The following is a 13,017-nucleotide window of genomic DNA, read 5'->3' as shown; positions in this document are numbered from 1 at the left end:
CTTTAAAAATGTAGCCGAAATTTGATTTGTTAGATTTTACCTACAAATATGTGATCATAATATGTAGTTATGTATACTCTTGAGACAACAGTATAGTTTGACGACATAAAACATGATTTTTATACCATTTTGGATAAAAAGGAGTTTCTGTCACACACCACTACTGGACAACTTTAATTTGGCCATAGAACAGGCCCATGACCTTTTTATTTTTTTAAATGCATTTCAAGGGTTGGCATTAATGTTGCTGCATATTACATTTAGTTTTATTTAAATTGGTTCGTTAACATTTACATTGTTCGTGAAAGATGTTCGTTCAAAATTTTTACATCAGAAAATAAGCAAACTTGTTTATCAAATAGTTTTTGTGCTTTCAAACTGGAAGTGAGTGAATCTATTTATTAAATGACATAGCTGAATATAGCACTAGAAATTTCAAGAATGCAGCTGTTTTGATGTTAGTTTGAAGGTATTTATATCTTGAGAAAATAATATCAGATTGCATAAACCATTATTTTGATACTGATAAAAACTGGGACCCTATTTTAACCTCCTGTGCAGCTTTAATTTGGTCATTGGGACCTTTTGATTTAAAAAAAATCGCAGTTCAAGGGTTGGCTTCGATGTCACTACACATTTAGTGTTGATAAAATTGCTTCGTGGGCAAATTTTGATAGTTCGTAGATTGCTGCTGAAGAGCTAGAAGAAACACCATTAGGGATGTTATGGATATTACATTAATTTCTTAACATTTCTGTGGACAAAACAAATAGCCGAAACAGTTCAATGTCCTTTGTGTTTTGTGTTCCAATTTTGGCATAAGTATGCATTACTCGTGTGTGTTATCATTTGAACACCTTGTGTCTGGATCATCCAGGTTTACTAGTAATGTGTTACACACTCTATGGTTTGGTTTGGTTTGGTTTGTTTATTTTTACGTCCTAATAACAGCCAGGGTCATGTAAGGACGTGCCAGGTTTGTTGGTGGAGGAAAGCCGGAGTACCCGGAGAAAAACCACCGGCCAACGGTCAGTACCTGGCAACTGCCCCACATGGGATTCGAACCCGCTTCCCAGAGGTGCCTATGGAGCCTTATATCAGTTGTGTAGTGGGCATATAGATATTTCATCAAAGCTTTGCCTTTCCATTTAGGAGTATGATAAAACGCCGAATAAATAAAGATGATAAGATTTAGCCAAAGAATATTGTAATAAAAATCAACTTGGAATCAACATATCAATTCAAAGGCACAATTTACTTTATAGATAAACTGTTCCCTTGTCAATTTCTTAAATCTCTGCAGGTAGGGTATTAGAATTGTACCTTCTTACTCTATTGAATGAATGTGAAAGGCGACTAAATTTAGGACATTTCCTAACTAACTTTCTTCTTCCTTACGTTTCCCCCGACACCACGTTTGGCTCTCAGTTTTGGTTGACCTCTCGCCCCTGTGAGGTAGGCTCTGGGTTCTAACCCCTGGCCGAGACACATCAAAGTCTTTTAAACTGGTAGTTTCTGCTTCTGCTTAGCGCTCAGCATACAGGGAGTGGGACGACTGGTTCGCTCGTTGTCAATATAATGTGACCGGGTGGGATGTGATGCTAGGTGTCTTTGGCGGCATGCTGCACGGATATAGCACTATAAAAAGGGCAACAGTTCCACTATACAAGAAGACCCGACACGAATATTCCGCAGTCTCCCAAAACAAAAACCACATTGCGCACTTCATACACGCATCACACAACATACATGGGAGGCTGTCCTTACATGACATTGGCTGTTAATAGAAAGTTAATTGAATCAAAGAAAAAATCAAAATCTAAAATTAAAAACCATGCATTGTCTTCAGTGCAATGTTTTGATGCTTTTCTGTAGAATTGAGACAGCAATACCATCGTAACATTTTCGAACTTTCGACCGGAAAAAGGTTTGCACTTGGGTAGAATGTGTAAATTGAAGGAAATAAGTACTGTATCTATTTATAAACATTATCTTTCTTTGCTATCAAATAGAGCACAATAGACAATTTATGTTAGATATCAAGATTCCTAGGGTTTTGGCATTTTATTTATATAAAAGAGAATCGTCTAGTTAAGAAATTAATGATAAATAGCAGAGTTACCATCAATAAAAACACAAGTACCATAAGCTTTACATCCCCACGTTGAAGGGTCTAGTCAATGAACAGTAAATGCACCAGCTTTAGTAACACAATCGTCGATTCCACGTGGGATGAAACTAATTAATCAGCGAATTAAACGAATGGTGGTTTCCGTAATAGTTGACCTTTTACCCGACATGTCAGATTTTGAGAAATACGTGTGACACCCAGAAAGCTCGTTTTTATTAGAATAATCATGATGAAAATTGTAATAATTTGAATTAAATCTGTGTGGAATTGGAATGATTGATACCGGTGTCGGCCAGGCAGAAACACAACTGTTACTAATGTCGTCATATCCGCGAGCATGAATGTCATTACGCACGTGTTACCTGCAGCTCTCCGTCATAGTACGGGCGAATACTTCCACACCTGCAATCTGCACAGTATATCTCCTGATGTATATAAGTTATCTACCATGGTTCCCAAAAGACAGTTTCGGAAATGGTCACTATTCAAAGACCGAGAAAACCCACAAATCGAATAGGTTCAATTGAAAACGGTAAGCACTTTTTTAATAATCTTTCTCGTATGTAACACATATATTCAAATGATGTCGGGTAATTGACATTACTATCGTCATTTTAGTCATCAGTGACCTATTCTATAGAGTTTCAATGGATATAAGGTTGCGGCATTGCATTTCCCCTGCAAATGCTCATTGTGGTACTAGTAACGCCAGTTTGCATATGTGCGGTGATTGTTACTTCCATAACATGAGAGTCGAATGGTCACCCGTTTTTTTTCATCGAACATTATTTTGCTGAATGTCGACAAGGCGTTATGTTTCAAAAGTGTCTCGTCGTTGGAATTATTGTATTTGAATTGCGTTGAATATGGCTGTATGATATGTGCTCTAGAGTGGTATCACTGGCAATGTGTCTTTAGGTAAGCTGAGGGCGACAAAACCATGTCAATGTTACCGGTCAAAATGTCACTTCGACCCGAAATTGGCCTGAAATTAACATGAATTTATCTTAAGATCAAAACCATATTAAATTCCCGTAAGAATGACATGAAAATATGAATTTTAGGTGAATCAAATGACCGTAATTCACAACTTGTTTCGTGTGAAATATAATATGCGATTTTATGCCCTGTGGGTAAAGCGACTAAATTTAGGATTTTAACTTTTCTTTTTAAAAGAACGTTAAGATTTGTTTGCTTGTTTGATTAATTAACGTCCTATTAACAGCTATGGTTATGTAAGGACGGCCTCCCATGTATGTTCCGTGTATGTTGTGCAAGGTGCGTGTTTTGGAAAACTTCGGTATGTTCTTGATGTGTCTTCTTGTATAGTGGTACTGTTGCCCTTTTTATAGTGCTATATCACTGAAGCATGCAGCCGAAGACAACAAGCAACACACCCAACCCGGTCACATTATACTGACAAAGTACGAACCAGTCGTCCCACTCCCTTTAAGCTGAAAAAGAAAAGCTGCATCCCTGCAGGTAGGGCGTTAGAATTGTACCTTCTACCCCTATTGCATGATCGTAAAAGACGACAAAATTTAGGATCTTTCTCTTCTTCCTAACTGACTTTATATTTCCTAATGCCTCCCTTGGCACCGCCTCACTTTTGAGCGTTCGCCCCTGTGAGGAAGGCTATGGGTTCTGTCCCCTGGCCGAGACACACCAAAGTCTATAAAATTGGTAGTTTCTGCTCCTGCTCAGCGCTCAGCTTAAAGGTTTTGTTTGTTTGTTTGTTTGATTATTTTAATGTCCTATTAACAGCCAGGGTCATGTGAGGACGGCCTCCCATGTATGCAGTGTGTTGTGTGTATGTTGTGCGAGGTGCGAGCTTTGGAAGACTGGTATATTCATGTTGTGTCTTCTTGTATAGTGGAACTGTTGCCCTTTTTTTAGTGCTATAACACTGAAGCATGCCGCCGAAGACACCAAGCAAAATACCCCACCCGGTCACATTATACTGACAACGGGTGAACCAGTCGTCCCACTCCCTGTTTGCTGTCAAATCAAATTCAAAATCAAATTGTCAAATTTTCGAGGCGATCTGCCCCTTTATCAAGACATACAAAACGAACACGATTACATAATAGGATACGAACAATGATACGGGACAAAGTAGGCAAATATTAAACTATACAGCACAATGGAGCGCAATTTACCCTTCAGCAAGTGGCAGCCGAAGGCCGGATCTACAAAATGTATCCATGCTGTTCGGCAGAACGCTAAAATATGAGCGATGACTGGAAAGCGTGCCACGTGTTATTAATGTATTTATACGAGTCTGGTATAGAGGCCATAAGATTGTCCTGAAGCAGAATAAATCTTATCTTTTCTTCATAATGGACTTTCCTAAGTTTCCTAACGTCTCCCTTGACGCCACTTCACATTTGGCTTTCAGTTAAGCTCCACACCGGTGCAGAAGGACTTGTCCGAGACACACAATAGTCTAGAAAGTGGTAGTTTCTTCTCTTGCTTAGCGGTCATCATAAAGGTAATGGGAGGGTTAGTTTTCCCAATAATAGTATGATGTGACCGGGTGGGATGTACTTGTGGCAGCTTCAGTGACATAACACTATACAAGAATCACAACACAAATATACTGCAGCCTCCTAAAACATACAGAAATCCACACATCACAACACATTGGAGAAATATGCTACAGCCTCCTAACACACACTGAAATCCACACATCACAACACACTGGAGAAATATACTGCAGCCTCCTAACACATACTGAAATCCACACATCACAACGCATTGGAGAAATATACTACAGCCTCCTAACACATACTGAAATTCACACATCACAACACATTGGGGAAATATACTGCAGCCTCCTAACACATACTGAAATCTACACCTTACAGCACATTGGAGAAAGATATTGTAGCCTCCTAACACATACTGAAATCCACACATCACAACACATTGGAGAAATGTACTGCAGCCTCCTAACACAACACATACTGAATTCACACATCACAACACATTGGAGAAATATACTGCAGCCTCCTAACACATACTGAATCCAAACATCACAACACATTGGAGAAATGTACTGCAGCCTCCTAACACATACTGAAATCCACACATTTGACACATAGGACCCAGTCCTAAAATGATCCTGGTAATAAAACCTAATGCATCAAGCCCAAATTTGCATGTAAAATCTATATTTTCAGGTACATTTCATGTGAGGCTTTTTTATGAGAAATTAATTAAGCCAGTCTGCCTGTGTATACAATTTAGCCATCCATTTCCATTATTTTAAAAACAAGTGATTTGAGAGTTGCCTTATGCATCACATCATGGTTAAAATATTGCAATATATACTGCATATTCCCTTCATCAGTGCCTGTGTACCCAATCTTGTTATTACTAACAGAATCAACATATTTAGGTATTCACGTTTTGGTGTTAAATGGTATGTATGTCATTTCCTGATTGTGTTATTTTCCAGATGCACAACAAAACAATCCTAAAACTCTTTATTGGGTAGATGTGAATGTAAACATTATTCAAGTTTATTTTAATGAACTTTCGATAATTGATCGTTTTATGTTTTGGCAATTACTTCAATTAAAACACATAAATAAACATATAAATCACATATATAAGTAAGAATATCACAGGACTTTATAGATTTATAAAACAATGTAAATTATCCAGGTATGAGGATTGACTTTATAGATTTATAAAACAATGTAAATTATCCAGGTATGAGGATTGACTTTATAGATTTATAAAACAATGTAAATTACCCAGGTGTAAGAATTGACTTTATATATTTATTACACACTGTAAATTACCCAGGTGTGAGGATTGACTTTATATATTTATAAAACTATGTAAATTACCCTGGTATGAGGATTGACTTTATATATTTATAAAACAATGTAAATTACCCAGGTATGAGGATTGACTTTATAGATTTATAAAACAATGTTAATTATCCAGGTATGAGGATTGACTTTACAACTCACGGTTTCTAACTGAGTCGAAGACAGACAGGCGTGTTGTTGAATAAGTATCGAACAACAAACTTTCCCAAATATATGCACAGCTATGCACATATTGTTATTTATACCTATTTAGGAGTAAAACAAGTAAATTAAGGTGAAAGTCCTGGAAATATATGACCAATGATGTAAAAATTAAAAAAAACAACTTTGTTTTCTAACTTTTCTCATCAATTTGTTTTCGATTTAATTTTAATTTAATCATATATATTTTAACAATGCGATAGCATTTCGCAAAAATTACCATTTTTAAATCTTAATTTTTTTTTTTTAACAAAACAGTAACCATACCATTGCTTTGTAGAACCTCAGTCCGTAGTGTGAAAACAAATGATATTGGATAAAATTCAAGCAATAAAATCTATTCGGCTAAATTTTGGAAAGGAAAGATAGAATAAATGATTTTTTTTCGGATAAATGAATTGAGTGCCCGTAAATAGTTAAGAAATATTTGACCAGGATGTTTAATGAACATATTGAAATGCTTTCCTTATTGCTGTTATGTAAACACAATAAACAACACGGCTGGGTCGGAGGGTCAATATATCTCCTACACACGGGACAATTATATTGGACGGGGCTGGATACGCCGAACTTCCTGTATTGGAACCAGCGAACGCCTGTTCTCTCTTGCTATAACCATCGTCCACACTGGTGGAGATTTACCCAAACTGGCCTTTCCACTATATTGTCTCGTTATTCACGGGTCTTATGGCATCTTGAAGTTTAAGTACTTCTTTTGTATACCATCCCACATACATAGTAAATACTCCATGGTTTGCACTTGCGTGTCATTTCCTTATGGATTTGGTATTGCATGGATAAGATGTGGTTTCTTAGAAACTTTGGGCTTATGTGGACTTTTTTCGTAGAAGCGTAATCGCGGGAAATTTTAATAGTAAATGAAATTACCAAATTATTTACTGATCCGGTAGGACATTTCAAAATGATAAACCCAGAAAACCTTCTATAAAAGTGGCCAAAATTTTGTCTACAACATCATCTCTTAAACTTCTAGTGATACGATACAATTCTGAAGGAGAAAGCATAATAATGGGTACACAAGTTATATGTCTGTTTTCTATAATGTCTTAATACATGTCCTTGGAAATGTTATAAAGACAATACAAAAGTTTGTCTTATCACTCAGATTCAGTCATGACTGATGGCTCAGCATATTGGTGGAATATTATTGTGTTATTTCATTTTTGTTTTTTATTTCATTTTTGTTTTCAAAAATAGAAGTTCCACATTGAGTTTTTGATATAATAATATAACAAGAAGTATTTGAAAACGCTTAAAAAATATTTTCATTTTAAAATATTTAACTGTCAGACAAAAACATATTGCAATATGCATGTTAGATGTACCATTGACTTACTATTACAGGATGATATTAAGTGGACATTTTTCATTTCACATTTTGTGATCCAAGTCATTTTCCACATTGATATACGTGATTAGTTTTACTAAGTTTTTTTTAATTTTCAGCCGACGTTAAGCTAACGATACTGGTTGTATCACTGTGCGCCGCTGTAGTGTATGGGAGGGCAGTGGTCAGTACGAAATCGGACTCTTCCCCCGGCCGCTGGACACATCCCTGCTCTGTACCGATACAAATATCCCCGAATTCAGAATACCGGGAGGAAGTATCGCGGGATTACGTTCTCAGTGTGTTCATTAGTCTAGAGGAAGCGACCATTCACACTGCGGCATTGAAAGGGAAAATGGTATGTTACAATACACGTGCATTTGTATGAAGTGCAGTGATGCTGGCTATTGTTTTATGTGTCGCTCCACTTAAACATCATCTCGCTGATTATGACATCTCAAGATGATCACTTTACATATGTGTGGGTTGTTCAGTGACCTCTTCAGTTCAGCATTGTAAATGATACGGTAATTAGCCGAGCCGTAAGTGTTAGAGGTTAGATAATGTCAATCTGTGTTAAATAGTAGGTAACGCACCCTTGTGTTGATTACTCTCGTGTCTTCCGTTGAAATTTTATAAAGGAAGCAAATTTTCACCCATTAATATTTTCGAGTTTTTCTAGGTATTTTAACAGTTTTGTTTTTAGAAAACAACTTGGTTAAAGGCCCACTGCCCTTACAAAATGGCTTTTAATTTTTAAGATAGGAATGTAAAACGAGATCGATAATTTGGTAGAGTCGCAAAAGTTATTAACGTACCGCTAATGCTACATGTATCATCACCTTCTAAACAAATTTATTAAAATAAATAAAATGTTAATTTTCATAACGCGCGTCGTCTTATGTGTCCCGCCATCGTCCTAAATACTGCGCGGTAGTTGAATTAAAAAAAATAAAAAAATTACCACTATGCTGGAAGATTATTGTTTTAAAATGCAGGATGGTTGGCTTGACGTCCAACTAAGAGCTACGGTCATTTAGGGACAATAAGACGAAGGACAATCAGTTAAATAATTAAGGTTTACATGTTCAATGTTAATGTGGACAAGAACAAATTGGGTTACTACGTTGGAATGTTGATGGTACCCTCCGTTATGCTGTGACAAACTTACTTACTGTTTTCTGACTCGTTCACACTATGCAAGAAGACACAACATACAACAGTCTCCCAAAACACACACCTCGTAGTTCACACACGCAAAGCACCACATACACAGGAGGTCGTCCTTAAACGACACAATATACCAAACACAGGAGGAATCTCTCTGATTGGACCAGCCAGTCTCCACAGCAAGTATGGTGAGAGGTTCAGCAACAATGAAACATATCACAGAGCTACAACAACACGCTCTATCTAAGACAATACAGAATAGTTGTTCAGCTGATGTAATGTTGTTATTCATAATTAATTATTTCTTTTTTTTTTATTATTTTAACAAAGATTGCAGGACGATTAGCGGAGTCTGAACATTTAATTGATCTACTACGAAACGTAACCCATGAAGGTCTACCTGAGGAAATCAATCGTGATACCAGTTTGGATTTAAGAAATGTAAGCATTTGCTTTCGACTATCAACCCAACTAAACTTTAATGTTCAGTTATTAACAATTGTTCTATGCCAGCTTGACAATCCTTTACCTGTTATTTTAACTGAAAAAATATTTATTATTAAAAACCTTTTAAAGATGCTCCACCGCCGGCAGAGAATAAATGATGTTAATCATTTGAACAATAATTGGTGTTTAATCGTGTATATATATGCGTAATTAACACAAAAAAATAATATACAATAATTTATTTCGCCTTTGGTGCATGCACAATCAGTACTTCATTCCATATAGGATATAGTGTCACGGAATTTTTTCGGGATGCAATTAATTATTTTTCATATTTTCAACTTGAAGTAAAATTAGAAGCTCTAACTTTTCAATGGTGGTAATGGTGTAAAGTAAGTAACCTTTGTAACTGGAGAAAAATGCTAAATCGTCTGCTCCTGTTTTTCATAGTGAAAAAATACCATTTGTCAGCGGTGGAGCATCTTTAAATACCTATCAAAATATATGAAAGTAATTTAGAACGCATAACCGTATGTATTCCCATAAGGTAAGTTTTGAAAGCTTTGCCAATGCTGGTGTTTGTTTGGCGCTTATTGACCGTAGCTGTTGATGGGCCGCTTAATAAAAATAAACAAACAAATAAATTTTTAATTGCTGCTATGAATCTATGGTTATCAAAACCAAGTTTGCCCAATAAACACTTCAACCATGGTTACAAAGACTAACCACAAAAAATTCTACCCGTGAAAAAAAAGAAATCTCCACACCAAGACAGAAAGTACACACGAAAAATATACAGTGAATAAGAAACTTTCACTTTACGTTTCGCAAAATACTTTTGGAATATATTGTATATATGATCTACAATGCCTTTTTCTTATTCTCAGATGACATCAAGTTTTAAAGACGACTATACCGTGCTGTCTGTGCTTGGGGCATTTCTGGAGAGGTCGCGAATGGATGAAGAGCTATTCCATTCTGGCGAATATGTGTCAATGTATGACCGGATAGAGGAGCGACATTACAGTGCTATGTGTAGCCTGCACGGCCTGGTAGCCAGCCTAAATGACAGCATAGACGTCATCATCGACAGGGAGGACGTTATACCTTCAGACTTCCACGAGGAAAGCGTTTTCGCCAGAAGTTTGAGGGACTTTGTTACTGTCAATGAGACCGAAAACTTCTACATCAACTTGCTCAGCAAATATGAATCGATCATCTAGAAACCTATACTTATTCATATCAAATCGGGTACGTGTTCATGTCATTATTTTGATACATGGGATGTATTTTAGATTGTAATTGGTTGTTTTCATTGTGTAGATGAATGAATTGAAATAGTGCAAACTCTTTTTTGTTTCACTATAGAAATAGTGCTTTTGCAGTGAAATAATTGTGCTCAGTGGATTTATGTAAAAAAATGTATGTTTAATGTAAAGGATATTGTTTTCAATATCTTTGGACCTTTAATATATTCGGCGATAATAATATTCAGTTTATATGTTATCGATATATATTTTATTTATGTCATACCTCAGACCTCAATTTGAGTGATAACCCAGCCACATTGTATTTGCACTTCGGTACGTTTTTCGGGATTTTAGACTTTGTTTTAAATATAACATACACTATGTTAATGAAAGGATAATGAAATCGTATGGTGGATTGTAATAAATTCTTTAACTTTATATATGTATAGAGATTAGTTGTTAAATTTCGTGGATGTAGGCTTTCGTAATTGACTGATTTGAACTTACATTGTAATCGCGGCAGTTTCTTTCGCAAATCATCTAACTCTTGGAAACGTCATTCACACGATTTCGCACATTTATGTTAACCATGATTTAAAATAATTTTGCGAGATTTTTTTTTTTTTTCGAGTTTCGCGAATTTTGATGAATCCGTAAATAGCGACGTGAATATTAACAACTAAATAGTATATGACCTACAGCTAGTCCTTTATTTGTGTTTAGATTTTTCATACGCTTTGAAATTTGTTCCTTGTTTTTATTTTATTAACAGTCAAAACTTTGTTTAAATTTGGTTTGATGTCCCTAGTACTCGTATAACTGAAATTATTTTTACAGAAATATTACTCATAGCACACATGTCTTACACAATGATAATGTGAGTGTCATTATGCGTGCTATTTTACATGTGATACGTTTTCAAAATGAATCTCAAAATTTTCTTTTGTACGTTGATGTATAATTTTACCTACGTATCTTTATATCAAAATTTATTGTGACAAAGCTATATTTTCTTATTTATTTTATCAATAAAGTCATCAGATGTGGTTTTTTTTCTGCGTTAATTATTTAACATGATATGCCAAGTGGATAATCATGTTGATTATTCTTTTCCCCGTCAATTATATTTAACAGTATATTTTGACTGGAAGATTAGTATGTTCAGGTAGATCGCAAATAATGCCAGTCGGTGACCATGGAATTAGAAAACTACATCGAAAGAATATTTTAAAATGTACATCATTCTTGTATTCATTTTGCTTAAAAATGACATCACATGATATCCAAGATATAGAAAATACATGGCCAGTGTCTTAAAATATAAACTGTATTTCGGCGAGGATTAAGAAAGACAAACGTTGCGACGGAACATTGCTATTTCAATGATGCATAATGCAAATACATCGAACAGCTCATCCATAACAATCACTCACACCCGCATTGCTTTATGGTGAGGAGCAATACATTAGTATGGAGTCCTGATAACGTGTCAACAGCCTCGAGAAATTTATACCTCACTCACCCTTACTCTGGCACCAACCTCTAACTTCTAGATCTACGAGCTATATGGACCTCAATCTGTATGGAATCGTCCAACATACTTCAGAACTTAAGACACAGGAAGGACACCACATGTAAAATATGATTGATTTTTACTAACTTACCACTCAAGAAATTTCCAAGCGCTCTGTCACACACAAACCCTTGATCTATAAACAATGTGTCATCAATGCGTTCCGCTCATAATAGAGAACTTCAGAGGTAAAGACTAGAACATCCTGTCTTAAATATAACCACCAGAAGTAAAAATAATTTTATCATCTTTTAAAGGAATTTGAATTGTCTATTCTCTGCGGTTACGATCTCATAACATGTGTGTACCTTGTATATAAAAACCATCGGCTGATTTTTTTTTATCAAACTTTTTTTTTCATTTAAAGATGCTCCAACGCTGACAAATGGTATTTTTTCGCTATCAAAAACAGGAGCAGACGATTTCGTATTTTCTTCAGTTACAAAAGTTACTTACTTAATACCATTACCACCATTGAAAAGTTTGAGCTTCTAATTTTACTTCAAGTTAAAAATATAATAAATAATTAATTGCATCCCGAAAAAATTCTGTGCCACTATATCCTATATGGAAAGAAGTACTGATTGCGCATGTACCAAAGGCAAAATAAATTATTTTATAATATTTTTGTGTTAATTAGACATATATATACACGATTAAACACCAATTACTGTTCAAATAATGAATATCATTTATGCTCTGTCGGCGGTGGGGCATGTTTAAAAAGTGCCAAACATCTATGTCTGTGTTGTGACCCCTTGTTACAACGGTACAGTGCTATCTCGCATATTGCAAATACATCAAAAGGTTCGTCCAATAACAAGTATGGAGTCTTGATAACGTGTCAACAGCCTCGACTGAAATAAAAGGCGTGTATGTCTCTGAAATCACCACCTCACCTAACTCTAACTTCTAGATCTACGCGCTATCTGAACCTCAATCTGTATGGAATCCTACAACATACGAGAGAACTTAAGACACAGAAAGGACATCCACATGTGAAATATGATTGATTTTTACCAACTTACAACCACTCAAGAAATTTCCAAGCGCTC

General features: G+C 35.7%; 1 protein-coding gene across 1 annotated transcript; it reads left to right on the top strand.

The window, feature by feature from the left end:
* Nucleotides 1-7,607: 7,607 nt before the first annotated feature.
* LOC138335720 (uncharacterized) lies at nucleotides 7,608-11,437 on the top strand. The gene is made up of 3 exons (XM_069284880.1): nucleotides 7,608-7,880; nucleotides 9,023-9,133; nucleotides 10,027-11,437. Exons 1-3 carry the CDS (start codon nucleotides 7,878-7,880, stop codon nucleotides 10,360-10,362), a joined length of 450 nt encoding a protein of 149 aa, XP_069140981.1. The 5' UTR covers nucleotides 7,608-7,877; the 3' UTR covers nucleotides 10,363-11,437.
* Nucleotides 11,438-13,017: the final 1,580 nt, after the last annotated feature.

The sequence above is a fragment of the Argopecten irradians genome, chromosome 11 (genome assembly GCF_041381155.1).
Source record: "Argopecten irradians isolate NY chromosome 11, Ai_NY, whole genome shotgun sequence".
Classification (NCBI taxonomy): Eukaryota; Metazoa; Mollusca; class Bivalvia; order Pectinida; family Pectinidae; genus Argopecten; species Argopecten irradians.
This window is presented reverse-complemented; position numbering and strand designations above follow the sequence as displayed.

What these genes read in the sequence shown, in the direction of transcription:
- LOC138335720 (XM_069284880.1), top strand. An exon ending in CCAGTTTGGATTTAAGAAAT is followed by an intron (nt 9,134 to 10,026) that starts GTAAGCATTTGC and finishes TCTTATTCTCAG; the next exon opens with ATGACATCAAGTTTTAAAGA.